The following is an 18048-nucleotide window of genomic DNA, read 5'->3' as shown; positions in this document are numbered from 1 at the left end:
ATATAGAAACTTCTTGGTGTAAATATAGAAACTTCTCAATGTATTATAGAAACTATTGTATATTAACCCTTTACAACACAGTTCACACATATGTGATACCTTTTTAACCTCAGTTTTTATATTTTTATTTTATCATGTTTTTCATACAGTTTCTAACATATTACTAAAATAAAAATAACATTATCAGTGTTTAGAACATCAATTGTTATAAAAAAACCATGAAAACATTCCTATTGTTAACGAAATGTATTTTATAAATAAACAAACTGGAAAAATTCATACTTTTTTAACAATAAATGTAATTGTGACTAATCAACAATAGTTATAATTAGCCGAAAATGAAGTGAGAGGTTTTTTGGGTCGCTGATTATAAATCTGAAGTCAAAATTAAAAAATTCAAAATGGCAGACAAAAAAACGAAAAATTGCTTGATTCTAATGAAACTTGTTATTTGGAGGTTTTCGCGGTCCCTGATTGCGAATCTGGTCTCAGATTTTCAAAATTCAAAATGGCTGATCCAAGATGACGGACAAAAAGTTAAAAAATTAGTTTTGAGGTCAAGTAGGTTTTTTGGATCTCTTATTGCAAATTTGAAATCAAAATTAAAAATTAAAATTAAAATTAAAATTAAAATTACTTAACTCCATTTTACAGTTCAAAACTAATTTTTAATTTTCTGTCCGCCATATTGGGTTTGCCATTTTAAATTTTGTAAATCTGAGGTCAAATTCGTAATCAGTTACCACGAAAAACTCCTGAATAACAAATTTCAACTGAATTCTATGTAAAGAAAAATGTGTGCTTTAAAAGGTTAAATAGAAAGTTAACAATTAAAGTTAGTAAAAAATTTAAAATGATAAAATTATATTCGCTTATAGAAGAAAATAGTTTTGCGATATAGAATCCTTGTTACTTGAGACTTTGTAAGACTTCATATGGAAAACACGGAATTTCCAGATTCACGTATTTCCTGACTTCAATCTTTGCAAGTCTGTTACAGAAACTTCTCGATGTAAATTTATAACAATTATTGAATACTTTCTGGTAGGCAAGAATTATTATGACAAAATATTTCAGAAAATTTAATATTTGATTTTTTTAAGAAAATAAAAATTATTTTGCAAGAAAAATATTTTTTAATAACGTAAGAATCTCCGCACGTTAAGCTATAGAGACGCTTCAGAGCGTCACGTGAACCCCCGGCGGCTCGGCCATCGAGCTTCGAGCGGCAATGGGGGAAGTAGCGCGTGTGCAAATCTTTGCGAGCACTGCTATAAAAGGTGCGTTCGACTTGCTCCCTTTCCCGCAAATGCATATGAGACAAAGTGTCTACTCTAACATCCTTCCATGCTCTATCCTTCTTATTCTTTCTTTTTCTAAACTCTATATAATTGGAGCTTGAACATAATAATAATATTTTCCCATATTAAGCTTATAAAAATAAGAAGCTGTTTTTTGGAAAGACTAAAATCTTCGATTCTATCATAGTGTAGAGTCACACTTAATAGAAAGACTTTCTATCATTTATGTTAACTCCGAAGAGCTAAGATTTGAATGTACGAATTAGAATGTACTTTCAAACTGCTAAAATCTTCGTCATCGATTTTTAATTAAGTGAGTTAGACAACACCGATTGCCTGCTGGCATATAAAGTCTCATCTTAATGAAGGACTGCATACACACTTTTTCTGGAATGACAGTGATATTTTTTATAGTAAACAAATACAGCAATACTTGTGAGTCGAAAAGTGAACGATTCGCTGGATTTGAATTTCAATTCGTTCATCATTCGATTCGTTTACTTTAAGTTATATATACTGACTGTCGCATCATTAGAAGTTGATTGTTTATCGATTTTGTTTTCAGTATCGACCTTGCATTGTTTATACTGAAAAACTCGACATTTTCCACATAAAATGTCATAAACAATAATTAGTCGTTGAATTTATTACCAAAATAAATTGCTTCTTTAGTTATAATTATCTTTTGACCAGGTACTTCATACGGTAAAAATTTATTATCCCCAGTGCATTTACGATTTATATCAGATGCAGATTTTTTCTACTGCATCAGTCAAATGCAAAAAAAAACAGAACAGCAAAAAAAAATCAATATGGTAAGTATTTTTAGATAAGTGTTATGTATATAAAGAGGCGTTGTGAATGGGCCTACTAAAATAGTTCACCAAGCTTAAATAAAACAATAATAATAAAATAATAATAATAGTTAATATTAATAATCAAAGTTGATAGCGTTCCACGGCGATTTACGCGAAAGACTAAAATACGTCTATTATGAACATGGAAATATCTCAATACGTACAAATGTAGTACCAGTCAGAATGGGTTCTGACGAGTAATGCCATTTTGATATTGAGGCTCAAAATTTTTTAAATGATCCTCGTATATACAGGGTGTCAAAATCCGGACAAATTTAAATTTAAATTTTCCGCTATATTGTGCCTTCGCTAGAGGTTGGCATCTAAGAAAGCCTGATGCTTCTAATAAACAGTCATATTCTCAAAATGGCCGCGATGTTGAAACCAAGTGCGAAGTATAATCGAAGAGCCGTGATCATCGAAGGCTTTCGCGCTGAATACTCAACAACGGAAATAATTTGGTTCTTTGAATATCCTCGATCAACCATTTAAGATTTATGGCAAAATATACAGTTTTAGAATAGTCTACGAAGGATCCAGTATGCCAGCGAGGAAGAGTCACTCGAAAGAACACTCCGCAGGAGGAACCCTGCAGATGAAAGAGCTCAAGCACTGATTTCGGATGATCCAGCAATCGTTGCGCGTTCTGATAGATGTAGTGAAGCCGTGGATGGAAACTGTGACGTCCGAAAGGCCATGTTTTTCAGCAGGACAGTGTACTGGCTCATACGAGTTATTTGATTCAAAATTTGGCTCTCAGACAACATCGATGTTTTAGTCCAAGGAATTCTGGCCTCTCAACAGCCCAGTTTAAATCCTTTGGACTACGTATGGAGCGTAGTTGAAAGAGTCACAAATAAGTCTCAGCATCCCAATGTAACGTCATTAAGGACCGCTATTAAGGCAACATTCGTTGGCCATGGACAGCGCTACATTACAGCATGTGTACAAACGCTTCAGATTGGGAATAGAGACCGTCATTCAATCTAATGGAGAATATATCAAATAATTGTGCTCTACAAGGAGCCCAAATGCTATGTGAAAGAATTTTTTAATTTTAATAATATTAAGTGTACAACTTTGCTTCCGCCGTTTTCCTATAGATGGCTTTAGCGGTAAGTGGTGATCGAAATAAATAGATCATAGATATCATACAATAAACTTGGGCATCTGTCAACATAACCCCATAGAAACATTAGTCGATTTGTGTCTGCATCATAAAGTTATTCTCAATTGAAAATGTCAGTTTACGAGCCAAATTCTCGTCATTTGCGGGAGGTTTTAATTTTTTGCTTCAATATGAAGAAATCTGCGACTGAGGCTCATCGAATGCTCTCAAATACTTATGGTGAGGCCGCTATTAGTGAAAGAACGTGTCGTGAGTTCAACGCTTCAAGAACGGTGATTTTGACGTCGAAGACCGGCATAACGGTGGAAGAGAGAAGGTTTTCGAAGATGCAGAATTGGAGGCATTACTTGAGCAAGACTCGTGTCAAGATCAAGAAGAATTGGCACGATCATTGGGAGTGACTCAACAAGCCATTTCAAAACGCCTCAAAGCCATGGGAATGATTCAGAAGCAAGGAAATTGGGTGCCGTAGGAATTGAAGCCGAGAGCTGTTGAACGGCGTTTGTTTGCTTGTGAACAGGTGCTTGAAAGGCAAAGACGGAAGGGATTTTTGCATCGCATTGTGACTGGGAACGAAAAATGGGTTCATTACGATAATCCAAGCGCAGAAAATCATGGGGAGTTCCCAGCCATGCTTCCACGTCGACGATCAAACCGAATATTCACGGCTCCAAAGTGATGCTCTGTATTTGGTGGGACCAGTTCGTCATAGTGTATTATGAACTGTTAAAACCGACTGAAACAATCACAGGCGATCGATATCGAACGCAATTGATGCCGAGCATTGAAAGACAAACGGCCGCAATACAACGAGAAACACGATAAAGTGTTTTTGCAGCATGACAATGCTCGACCCTATGTTGCGAAAGTGGTCAAGACATACTTGGATACGTTGAAATGGGAAGTCCTACCCCACCCGCCGTTTCTCCCTCTGACTATCACTTATTTCGATCAATGGCACACGGCCTGGCTGACCAGCACTTCCAGTCTTATGAAGAAGTAAAAAATTGGATCGATTCGTGGATAGCTTCAAAAGATGACCAGTTTTTTCGACGCGGAATTCGTACGAATTCCTACCCGAAAGATGGGAGAAAGTAGTGGCCAGCGACAATACTTTGAATCATAAATGTATAACCAGTTTTTTACAATAAAACCTCGAATTTCGGAAAAAAAACGGCGGAAGCAAAGTTGTACACCTAATATTTAATTTTTCATTTAAAATATTTTGTTTAAAGAAATTGTTCGATTTGTCTGGATTTTGGTGACACATTCTGCATATATTGGCGTTAATATTTCGAGAGAAGGAAAAGAATATTGAATAAACTCACTTGAATAATTAATCTTTACACACAGTTTAATATAATACGAAAGACTTTCTTTGCAATCGAAAAGGTAGACTCTTTCTTACAGAATTTAAGATGGCGGAAGCTCAAGAATCGAAGAGAAACCAAAACTAGGAATCGAATAAATAGCGCGGTAGTGAAACACAGAGTGACGCGTTCGCGGATGCCGCCATATACAAAAATGAGGGAACAAAAAATAGATACATATATATGATTCTAGTAAAATCATGCACAGAAAATTAAATGCGAATAGAGAGAGAATTTGCGAATTTCCGAACTTCCCTTCAATTTGAATTAACACATTTTGTGTTAGGCTCTATGGGAGTGTTTCGTGATCTCGTTATTTTCAATCCGCTAAACTTCAAGAGTTTCTTTATGTGACTCCTTTGACAATAGTCCTGCATTCAATTAATTTCCATTCCGATAAATCGCTTGATTTTGGTTATCTCTTTTGTTTTATAGCGCTATTGATTTTTCATTTAAAACAAAAAAATCTTCGATGTTTGCATTTGTAATTTTTGATGTAATTCAGTACATATATGATCACGTAGTTCAGTACATATATGATTCCATTACTATCTGGATCACTATTTCGGTACAAACATATCTCTGAGTTCATGAATTTCTTCATAAACGATTCAAATTTTGTAATTCATGCCTGTCACTTGTTTAAAACCATAAATTGCCTTATGTAATTTGCCTTTCCTCCTCCGGAAAGCTTTTCGATATTGTCATGTATCTTTTCGTTTAGGTGGCTATTCAAATATGTTGCTTTGATATGGAACTATTCCAGTTTCAGCTATTTGTTGGCAACAATTGCTAGAAAGACTTTCACTGCTGTTGAGCTTAGTAGCATGTACATAAGTATTCTCATTTTGCTCTGCTTGCATCTTCTTGCGACCAGTTTTGTTTTCTTGATTATTTCTTCCTCCTGGATCTAATTTTGTTCTGAATTTCCGTACAAATCAATACGTAATTGACCATTGCCTTTTATCACTTCTCATGTTTGATTTTCAAGTATGTTGTCCACTTCATTGTTGATCACATTTTTCAGCTTCATTATATTAGCTCTTCCTCGTTTAATTCTTCGATTTCTATCAAGTATCCGCGATAGTCTCCATATCTTTTTGGTGGCGTCCTGTTACGTTGCAATAGTATTCTTCTTTTGATCTGTTTTGTTTCATCTGACTCATTTTTCTTCTTGCTGCTTTCATCTTTGTTATTATTTTCTCTCTTTCCGTGTCCGTCCCTGATTGTGATTGTCATCTTTCGCATGTCTCTCATTTTCTTCGTTAGGTTCAATTTCTATCGCTGTCTTACGTGCTCTCCTTTTCATCAGACTCTATAAACTTAACATCTGATCGCGTACTCTTTCACTTAGAAGATCGAATAATTTATATCCGATGTTATTTCATCTTCTTAATCTTGTTATCGAATCGATTTCTGAACTGTTTCTCAACATAATTATATGCCTCACATCCGAAGATTTTTATTCTTGCGTAGTTCACTCCAAGTTCGACTTTGGCCGCTGAAACTTCATTATTATTTATTGCCTTGCTCGGTATATGATTTAGGATGTAAGCAGTGTACATGATCATATTACTTTTCCATATTTTTAACAAGGATCATTACCCTTTCAGTTTTTGTTCTATTCGCGCGTTCAGCTATTCAACGCATGCGGATGTTATCTCGAATTGCACTTCCTTAACTATCTTTTTCAACATGTTATTTACGAACTCAGTACCTGCGTCGCACTGTATGGCTCTGGTATGTCTTCCGAACTTATTCTCATATCTGTGTTTGAACTCTTCTAGCTTATCGGCCTGTCTCGCTCTTATGCCAGAGCATACGGTGGTGTGAGTAGTCATCCACAATCGAAAGTACTTTTCTCCATCTATACTTATTGGGCTTATGGATCCGCAGAAATCGACATAAATTTTATCGAGTACCTGTTTTGCTCTCGATCTCGTTCCTGTGTAGTTGTTTGCTCATTTTTGCTTGATGGATATTTCATCTGATTTTATTGCACAGGAGTAGCTTAAACATCGGTGCCAAATTGCTGAATCATCGGTTAGTGCTAGACTTGCATAGTTGTCCATCCCTTTTGATGACTTTTCGATGATATTATATAGACTGCTTCCAGGTTGCGTCTGCACGATCAGTTTGTCTTCTTTATATATGTGTCTAGATCCATTTCTAAATTCCATTCGGAATCTCTTGACTTCTAATCGCTTGATAGAAAAAAAATTGCATTTTACCTCTGTAATATAGACTTATATAATATAGACTATTGTATATATTGTGTGATCGCTTGGTCTGTCTTTGCCACCCTGACTAAAATCGATTTAAATGTTTGAAGGTGACTCAATAATATAAATGTAAATAATAAGAAGCATACAGCCACGACGATAGATGTTGAAACGAAAATAATATTTATTATTATTCTATAAGAAAACATAGATGTTTCGGTCAAGATTTGATTTTGACCATCATGATTGAGATTGACCATCATCAATACATACAGATGACAATAAAGGATTACAAACAAGTTAATTAAGTAAATTAAGAACGCAAAATCGCTAGTCAAAGAAATGTTAATTCAATTATCAAGATGACATAAGAAAGAAATGCAAAAAAATTTTTTAAATTGTCGCAAGTCAATAAGATAGTAACAAATTCTTATTCTTTCCAATCGCTTGTGGTACGCATTAATTGAGTAAGATAAAGTCTAAAGAATGAAATTTACCAACAAAAATATATATTAAAAAAGGAAAAAACATTTTTTTTATATAATAACGTCTGGCGACTATGTTTATGATTTCTTTTTTATGGAAGCAAAAAATGACCCACAGGTCATCGTATACGTAAATGACACATCTGCATGGAAAATTTTTTCTCGCCGGAGCGTATATTCTTCCACCACTTTTCGAGATTTTTCTTCTCAGACATGTTACGTTATGTTATGATTATTGTATAATGCGTAAAATATCACAAAGTTCTTAAAACGTTGTTCATTGGCATTTTGATGTCAACTAAAATGATTGTATATCTCAATTTATAAAGCCAGCTTCACGAAGCTCCTAGACAATATTTCGTTCGCATCGTGGGCATTGTGACCTGCTTGACGCGAGGCCTCAAGCAATCGGGGACGATCCACTAACTCAGCTTAGGATCGTCCCAATGAACATAATCGATTTTATTGTCGTTTAGAGACATAGTGCGTAGTATTACACCTTTTCCGACTCTTTAACCTATTTTGTTTACCTAATTTGTTGTTTAGTTTCCTGACATGTTGTCCGTTCCAACTTGTATTTCATAAACCAAGAGTACTATTATATTCTTATATTTGTTTTTACTCTTTGCTGCCTACTATTGGATTATCCGCTTTATGACTGCGCCTGTGAGTATTGCCAACAGTATTTTTATATGATTGTTTATCATTTTTTGTGTAAATTGCATCGTCGGGAATTCTTTTGAAAATTAATTCACAAACCAGATATACCTTTGTACTTTATTCCATGTACGATCACAAAGTCGTTAGTGTCTACATCGAAATATTTGTCACCGAGCATCGTGTCGTTCTCGCGATATGCCGATAAACGTGATCGATCGCCTTTTCTCTGTCACTATCGAGGAGCTTATGTTTACATATTTTTGTTTAAGTGCCTCCAATTAATTACTCCTCACGAACTTGCCGCGTTTGTAATGATTGTTTAACTAACGTTCAAGCGATTCATTGGGCGCTTCATAAACATCTTCGACTGAGAAAATGTGTGAACGTTTGTACGATAATTCGTGTTTCGGTTCAGGCAATGCATAATTCGACGTAATGTTCGATTCTTTTGTACATTGCTTTTTAGATGATGATGTTAATTAAAGCCATGAATTATTCCAGAGGTCATCACCATCATTATCATCTTCATCATCTTCAGATTTTCTTTTCTTTTAATATTTTTATTCTTTACAACGTTGACTTCTTTCTTAATTGGTTGAAATTCATCATTAATGATATTCTCGATAATCTGTTTTAGAATTTCGATAGGCTTAAAGTGTTTCAATGTTATATCTTTCTCTTTTTTGCCGGTTTTTAAAATGCAGTATTTTTTACGAATCAATTCATTCGTTTTCGCAATTTGTTTCGCTATCCTCTCGCTATCTTTGAGCTCTTTGTTGTTATCATGTTGTACTTGAAAGGAAATGTTGTGTAATAGACATTGACAACGACTAACCTTAACACGTTAAGGTATCACATACTCATTAAATCCTTTTCAGTCCTTTTGTAAGCTGTCTTTATCTATGACTACGAATCCATACTTTTGCCAATAGCAATGACAGTTCGCAGAAATTCTCATAAGACGTGTCAATGTTTACATGATCATTGTACATATGTTTCAGATTGGTACCGTCCTATTTGAACAGGATCAACAGATTTGCATTATCGCGTGTAAGATGCTTCGATGCCTTTTTACGAATGTCTAACACAGATAAAAGCAATCGACATCCGCGTGTCGATCGCAAAGTATTCTCTGATCGTGTCTTATTTGTCGCATCCATGTCATCGAAGACAAAAATGGAATTTGGAAACATCTCGTTCGGTGGAATACATCATCTTATTATTGGAGAATATAAAATAATCAATTTCTTCAATCGGTGCTAATAAATTCTCCAAATATCGGTATTTTGGCTATTGCAACGACTTCAAGTACACGTACATGTTTTCGAAACTTATACTGGACTTTCCAGCAAACTTATCAACACATTTGTTTTGCCGCAATTCAATGGACCGCAGATTCTGCGTATAGAAATCGGCATGTTTCCATGCTTGAGTATTTCTTTTTCAGTCTCTGTACTTTATTGTCGACATTAGTCACTTTGATCGTCTGTGATTATTGAATGAATCTTCTCCTTTCACTATTGATAATATTGAAAAAAACGATATCGAGAGCGGATGTATTTATAGTAGCGCGCTAAGCAAAACCGCTCAGTATTCAAAATGCTTTTTATGTGTCAGACAACTGTGATGTACATTTAACCGCTAAAGAGTTGGAATATATACCAAAAATTATTTTGCTATGAGAATTTAAGAATTACATAGATCAATTGTGGGATCGATTACCCGAGTATATAAAGGCTGATTCAGAGGTTTATCGTCAGTGCTTGAAACATTATAATCTGTCTTGTCATCGATCGCATTGTTGGTCCAATGCCGTTAATTAGAAATTGTAGCAAATATCAACAACAACAATAGAAGGCTGTGGTTTTTTTAAATCATGCGATAAACGCACTTCCGATCGAATTGCATATCCCCAGATATCAATTTTATGGTCCAGATACGCATTTAGAAAAGCGATTGGCTAGAGGAGATTGGCTCGAAGCATTAATCCGTTGGACGCGGTGTGTCGCGAACACGATATAGTTTATTCACGGAGCAAAGATCTTACGAAATGACATGTAACTGACAAAATACTCGCTGAGGCGTGGAAATGGATTACCGAAAAGATTCGAGGACTCTTGGAGAGAGAGCTGCTGCCACAGCTGTTTGGGCGGCTATGAAAAACAAAACGAAAATTTGTGTGGGCATGAAAATGAAGAAAAAAAAAATCGACGAAGAAACGCATACTAGTGGCAAAACGCGATGGTATGTTACCAATTCTATCGCTATTGAGAGCTTGTTGATCAGCAGTGCGGCAGGAGTCAAAAATTATAAAAAAATTATAAATGAATAAAGCCACGCAACATCAGAATTGAAGAACTGAAATGTAAATGTAATCGCGTCATGAAAGGTTATGGAGTTTATCTCGCTTCATACAAGCGTGAACAAGAAGTCACAACAGAAAAAAACAAAAAGATTAAAAAAAACTAAACAATTATCAAAATGCCATAGGGTGTAATTACCAACTACAACAAATGGCAAAACGTATGCGCATTCCATATTTTAGAGGTATTTTTATGCGTACTATCTTACGAACAAAGAGAGTGTATCGAAACGAGAACAGTATCGTAAATTTAGATAATGCTGATGGATCAGGTACTCTATTGGATGGCGTACGCAAAGCGGGGTGATCGTGCTGTTTACTTTGACTTTTATTAGTTTCGGCAATCCTCGACCACCGAAGGAATTGGTGCGATATTTGGACGTAATGCAAATCGAATAATCGCACGGCTTGTCAAAGTTATGATCAAAGTAATTGTGGACAATTGTGTCTACAGTTTTTATAGACAGTTGACGATCAATTTAAGAATTACACTCTTTATTTTACTTACTCTTAATTACACAGACATTACACTCTTTCAACTCAGTATTCGTTCAAACATGTCACTGACTTTACGCTCACCAGTAAAAGTGTCCTCGCGGTCTGCTACTTTCCGGCCACAGATTTGAGCGATGACCATTATGAGCTCGGTTTGACGGACTTTGAAACCTACTATACGATATCTAATTCATTGAATAATAAGTTTTACTTTGACAGAATTGATAAAGAAATTGTCATTCCCGAAGAATCGTATGAAATACGTGACAACAAGTATTTAAGACGCAATTCTATAATTTTATCCTAATATTGCTTCGCAAAGAGAATGAACAGTATTCATTGACAATTCATGATAATAACAATACAATGAAGAGTGAGATGAAACGCGCTTATCGAGTAAATTTCACCAAACCTCACAATATTGCTGTTGGCATTTTCATCGAATCACGTGCTGGAGCCGCAACAGTGGCACTAATCAGACATATCGTAAATATCATTATCATTGAATGCAACTTTCACCGACGTTACAGCAACGGTAAGTCCATTCACACGATATATAAATTTTCGCTGAGCGTGTCACTAGCATATAAAATATCGGAAAGACCGACATAAATTATTTACCTCCCGATCATCATCACGGATCTGATGATTCGTGTTTATAGATCAAGACGGACGATTGATCGATTTTTGCGGAGAAGAAATCATCGTTTGCATATACGGAGACGACAGTGATAAAGAAATAGAAAGACAACGTGCTTGTTCTGAACGAACAGACGAAACAAACAGGGAACATAATTTTTGCCAGAGGGACAAGAGCGATCAAAAATATTCGAGCGTCCAGTAGAAAGAAACTCACTGCGTCGGACGTTACATTTTTACAATCATTGGGTTTTGTTGTATGAAATATCTGAGATGAATCAATCTTTGACAATCGCGTCGTCAAGTTCGAGTTTCACACGTACAGTCCAAACGTCAACACGACGTTTGAACATAGCGACAAGATAAGGATACCCACAATTACCCATACACAGATACTTATTACAATAGCAAGATTTATACACGTTAACGTGTAAAAGCATTCTTTACGTCGAAGATAGATTGATTTCAAAAGAAAAAAATGTACAAAGGCAACCAACTCTTGTAAATGTGTAGCATTCATGTTCGATGAAATTCGATATAAATTCAACGGTATGGAGATTGATCACAGCAGAAACGTTGGAATAATTAGTCTTATCACGGGTTATGCAACATTTCCTAATAAATCACATATAGTATAGTTTGCATAATGCTTGATTTATCGACTCTAGATATCGCGAAAAGCCTAATGACAAACGATGGATACTTTAATTTTTGTGTACCGTTCAAGCATATTGTTCGGCTTTTGCGAGGATTACAAATATGTGATAATTAACGCTCGTCATGAATTAATTTTGATACGAACGCAATGGTAACAATTACATAGCGTTAGATCCAGAACCGAATTATTCAAAGTACACTGGCGAATGCCTCACGTTGTGTTGAACGAAGTTAATTATCCATGCTGCGCACTTTAGAGAGCGGATATCTAGGTATTTCCGTTCGTGGGATTTGTATGAGTACACGCTATGCCGAGTACAACGAAGCATTCCTGGATCATCACGACTGCGACAGCTGGAAAAATCACGATAAGTTATCTATAGACTGACAAAAAAAATATCATGACAGCACGTAAAACTTATTTCGACATCTGTAAATTAACCAATGTGAAACTTTATCTAAACTATGAATTTTATCCGTACGATGCTCTGAATCTAGACTTTGACAAACGCAGAGCCGCTATTTCGTATGATATGTATTTACATTTCCGCATGTCTTACTATCAAATCTCTCGTGAAAGAAATAAACTATCATTCCAATTATACTCCTTTTTGAAAGATTATACTCTAATAACCACAACGAATCCGTCAAGAATGGCATCGTGGATGTACGATTAGAATTTGAATTCAATGAGAATACCCACGAATATAACCGCCTATTGCCTTATTATATACGATGTAGTACGCAAGATTACGTAAATTATCATCATCAAAAAAATATCCTCCCCCTTTTTTTTAATATATGAGATAAAATTCAAGATCCAAGACTGTGATCAAGCACAGTCTCAAAAAGTCGTCCATCATGATACCAACGTCTGTTAATCTGCAAAGATTTATCGTTGGAAAGAAATTTGTCGTGAAGGAAGTAGCAGTGTTAAGAAAAAGAGCTATTCTCTCTCATTATATTTTTACGTGTCCCATGCCATGGAACTTCTTGACAAAGTCAGAAAAGTATTGCGCTTCCTGGCTGAGTACTTATTATCATGGATTACAATAAGAAACGGGATGATCCCGTACAGCATGGCGAAACGCTTGATTACAATGGCTGTAATTAATGTGGAAGAATGACGACAATAAGGCTCTTATGTATTATAATATGTTAAAGGATGTGAAAAACATGAATGCCTGGTTGGTATACGATAGCTATGACTCGACAATCGAGACTCTCGATGCTGATACGAAGATATAGATTTTTTACATAATCTAGATGTTACTAATATGTACGATGTGAAAAACAGTTAAGAATTATGCGTTACAGAAATATATTTAAAATATACACTTGATGGGGGGGGGGATCATAACGGAGAAAAAAATATATCAAGTTTAAAAAATAAAGTATGTGATTTTTTTAAATACATTTTTTTTCTTTCTCCTATCCCTACAATTAAAAATCTATCAATAATGATAGTTGTTCAGTAGTATGTACGAGGTGTACAAGTATGAAATGACGAATTGAGAAACAGACCGCACCAATACAGTGTGAAGTACAAAGATTTAACATATGTATTGTATTTTATTGTACCATCAACAAGTGTCAAACGCGCAAAGTGATTTGATTGAAAAGTGTTTGCATAGTATTGTGTTGCTGTGTTTAATATGACGAAATTTGTACCAAATAAGGAGCATTCGGACAGCATTAATTTTTTGTTTTCATTTAAAGAAAATTGCTGCGGAATCATACCGATTACTTGGAGAAGCTTATGGTAAACATGCTCCATCGCAAAAAACGTGTGAATGATGGTTTCAGCGTTTCAAAATTGGAGATTTCGATGTTGCAAACAAGGAACACGGAAAACTGCCCAAAAAGTACGAAGACGTGGAATTCCAAGCATTGCTGGAAGATGATTCACAAATACAAAAACAACTCGCAGAGCAATTGTCAACAAGCTGTTTCCAATCGCCTACGAGAGATGGGAAAGATTCAGAAAGCAGATGGGTGCCATATGAATTGAACGAGAGAGATAGAGAGGCGCAAAAACATATGTGAAATTTTGCTCGAACGATACAGAAGAAAGTCATTCTTGCATCGTATCATTACTGGGGATGAAAAGTGGATTTTTTTTGAGAATCCCAAGCGCAAAAAATCATGGATAGACCCAGGCGCATACATCGACCGCAAGACCGAATCGCTTTGGCAAGAAGAAGATGCTCTGTGTTTGGTGGGACCAGAAAGGTGTGAGCTATTGAAGCGAAACGGTTAATACCAAACGCTATCAACAACAATTGATCGATTTGAACTGTTCGCTGCTTAAAAAACGACCAGAATACCAAAAGAGACAACACAAGGTCATTTTTCTCCATGACAATGCTCCATCACATACGGCAAAACCAGTTTGGGACACGCACTCAGCTGGGAAGTTGTACCCCATGTGGCTTACTCACCAGACTTGGCTCCTTCCGATTACTACTTGTTTGCATCGATGGGTCACGCACTTGCTGAGCAGCGCTTTGGTTCGTATGAAGATGTGAAAAAATGGTTCGATGAATGGTTCGTGGCAAAAGGGGAAAATTTTTACTGGCGTGGTATCCACAAATTGCCCGAAAGATGGGAAAAATATGTAACTAACAATGGAGCATACTTTGAATAAATCTCTTTTTATCATTCTTCTGAATTTAACGTGTTTTTTTTGGGAAAAAAATTGTCATTTCACATTTATACACTTGGTAGTTTAATAAGTGTTTGATAGTTACTCAATAACAGAATTAATAATGATTCGATAATTAGGGACGCTTGGCCATTTATATTACTTATTTATAAACATATTATCAGTTGTTAAATTAAAATTATTGCCAAGTCATATTATTAAAAAATCGTAAATACCATATCTATTTAATAAAATCGTGTCGTCGCAAAAGAAGAAAAGAAAAGAGAGCGCAACGGGAGAAAGAGAGCGCAAATAATAAGTATAGGAACGGATAGAAGAGAGAGAACTGCATCCTACAATGGATAGGAAAGAAAGAGGACAATAGTTTAGAAAACGCAATGAGTGAAAGAGAGAAGAAACAAATTCCTCTTTCCTCTAACACGGACCCCGATGACGCGCTTCCCTCTCCTTCAACCTAGCATCTGTAACTTCACCATCCGCGCGACACTAGAGCCATCTGCTGGTTGCTGTATGGGTTAGAATCGACACTTATATCCTACTCGATAGAAATGAAGTGATATGGCAACGAGAGATGCTTATTTTGAAGGAGCGAGCGAAACAGACAAGAGAAATAATTTGTGCCAGAGGTATGTCGGCAAAAAACATTCGATCATCCAATAGAAAGAAACTTACTCGTCGAACATTAAATTTTTAGAATCATTGGATTTTGTTATAGGAAATATCTAACATGACTGATATCTAGGATATCGGAAGTGAGCTGATCTTTGGCGATCGCATCGTGAAGTTCAGATTTCACACGTACAATCCGTATGTCAATACGATGTTTGGACATAGCGATGAGATAAGGACCCAGACATCAGCAAGATTCGTACATGTTATCATGTGAAAGTTATTCTTTATGTCGAAAAAAGGTTTTAAAGGTGATAAAGGAAGAGCCACTTAAAAATAATTGGCATTCGTGTTTGACGAAATTCAATATGAACTCAATGATGCAAAGATTGATTGTAATAGAAACGTTGGAATGATCAGTACTATAAAAAAGTATGCATCGTATTCACATGATTCGTATAAAGAAATCGCAAATCGTATAAAGAATGCTGGATTCTTCCTAACTAATGATATCACGATAATTAGAATTTCAGACGATGGATATTTCAATTTTTGCATGCCGCTCATGTTGTTGGATTTTTGCAAGGATTATATATACATATGGTAATCAACGCTTGTCACGAATTGATTTTGATACGAGCGCGCACCGACAATAATTGTCTTATGGAAGATGCAGCTGTAATTAATGCAAAAGATAATGCTCTCATTTACATTAAAGGACGTGAAAAACGAAAATGGTTGGTTGATGTGTGCGCACGAAAGCACATACGGCATATACGTATACATACTAACAGAATGATCTACAACTCGCCTATATACTTTATTAAAATCTGTAATATCGATCTCGATCAAGTCCGGCAGTCATTCCAACACTCCTTAAGGAGATGCTGTCCTGTTTTACTACGAATGAAGTGTAATTAATTTTCCTCGGCTCGGTTCTCTTAATTGAACTTACGGATTGAAAAGTCCTTTTCTACAATTAAAATATCGATAATAACATTAGCTGCCAGCACAATTTACGAGAAAGAAAAACGAAAGAAAATTAAAAATTGTATATACAATAAGATTGGAAACAAGACCGTTTATATTAAATATATTATTTTAAATACGAAACTCCACTACAGTCTGAATGTTAAGATGTTGAACTATTATATATATTCATATAAATGAATTAATTTCAGAAATGATAATTGTGTATGGTTGTCGGACTTTCAACGCAATCAATCTGAAATACTAATAATTCCTCCAAATTTCCCAAATTAATCCTAAACGTTCAATTCAACTCCTAGCCGAATATTTTTCGCAATTTTAGTTTATTACAGTTTTTTAAAATTAATTTAGAAAATTTGAGGGGATTATTAATATTTCAGATTGATTGCGTTGAAAGTCCAACTACTATATTGGCACACATTTCTGAAATTAATATATAAATTCAACATTCAGACCATAGTGACGCTTCGTATTTAAAGAAAATGTATTTAAAAATTATTAGTTTTGTAGTCATTGGCTTCTGCAGTTGACTCATCGCAATATGTGTTGCATATAAGAGTTTCAGATTTTACCTGTTTAAAATAAGTAATTATCAGCCTACAGAAAACTTCGAAAAACAATACTATGCCTATAGAAATGAGCTAAGAGCTTTAGAGTATAAGAGAACAAAATCGCCAAAAATTTCGTTCGTATGCTACGAATAGAATTGACATGACGCCATGACACCGAGCACATTTTAGTTCCTCGAAATTGCGACAGCAGTGCTGTCATCAAGTGTGCCTCGCTGGATCAGCAGAAACGATTAGAATTATTGACTTACTCAGGCCTGTAATAAGCTTCTTACATACCCTGATCAAAATTTTTTCTCTTGAGAGGAAAAATAATAATAAAACAAATATGATATTCGTATTAGTTACTTCAATCTTTATTTACAAATAATGTCTTTATAAACAAGAAATATACAATATTATTCAATATACTATAAAATCAAATATACTATATTATATTATTTTCAGTTGATTTTCGAATATCGAAGCGTTGAGCAGCAATTTCACTCGTAACATACAAATGAAATTTTCGTATCGTTCTCTTATACTAAAGTCATTAGTTCATTTCTACAAGCATATTGTTCTTTGAGTTTTCTGTAGGATGCCAGCTACTTATTTCAAAGTCTGAAATTATTATATGCAGCATATTTTTTACTTAGCTCGGATGTCAAAGTGTCAACGGCACTTAGTAGGAAGCGTCATTTCTTTCATCGCCCGCGCGCAAATATAGAAATAGATTGAATCATTACGTAAACCAGCAATATATTATCAAAAACGCCATAATGACATATTTTTCTATACAATATAAAATAATATATATTAAAATAGAATCGTTGCTTAGAAAGGAGCCGCGCATCCTTGCTGCATCGATGATGATAAACCGGAACTGATAGAACACATTCTTGAATTGCAGAATGAATTATCGAAACAAAAGTATAACAGAGTGAGATAGAAAAAACAAAAAGGATAGAAGCTCCGATTGTAATCGGTGAGGCTCCGCATGCCTCGTCGAACGAAATAGCGAGTCTATCCTTCAGAATCTGTCTCTCTCTCTCTCTC

General features: G+C 35.2%; 1 protein-coding gene across 1 annotated transcript in view; it reads left to right on the top strand.

The window, feature by feature from the left end:
* LOC105621708 overlaps positions 1–18048 on the top strand; it is a gene marked incomplete at its 5' end in the record, with an annotated part of 85146 nt that overhangs the window by 60256 nt on the left and 6842 nt on the right. Inside the window, one exon of the mRNA XM_012203169.1 lies at positions 14587–14593. Within this exon, the coding sequence (XP_012058559.1) occupies positions 14587–14593 (7 nt within the window). The remainder of the gene's footprint in view (positions 1–14586; positions 14594–18048) is intronic.

Source organism: Atta cephalotes (assembly GCF_000143395.1).
Source record: "Atta cephalotes unplaced genomic scaffold scaffold00036, whole genome shotgun sequence".
Taxonomy (NCBI): domain Eukaryota; kingdom Metazoa; phylum Arthropoda; class Insecta; order Hymenoptera; family Formicidae; genus Atta; species Atta cephalotes.
The sequence above is the reverse complement of the archived record's forward strand: the minus strand, read 5'-3'. Positions and strand labels throughout refer to the sequence as shown.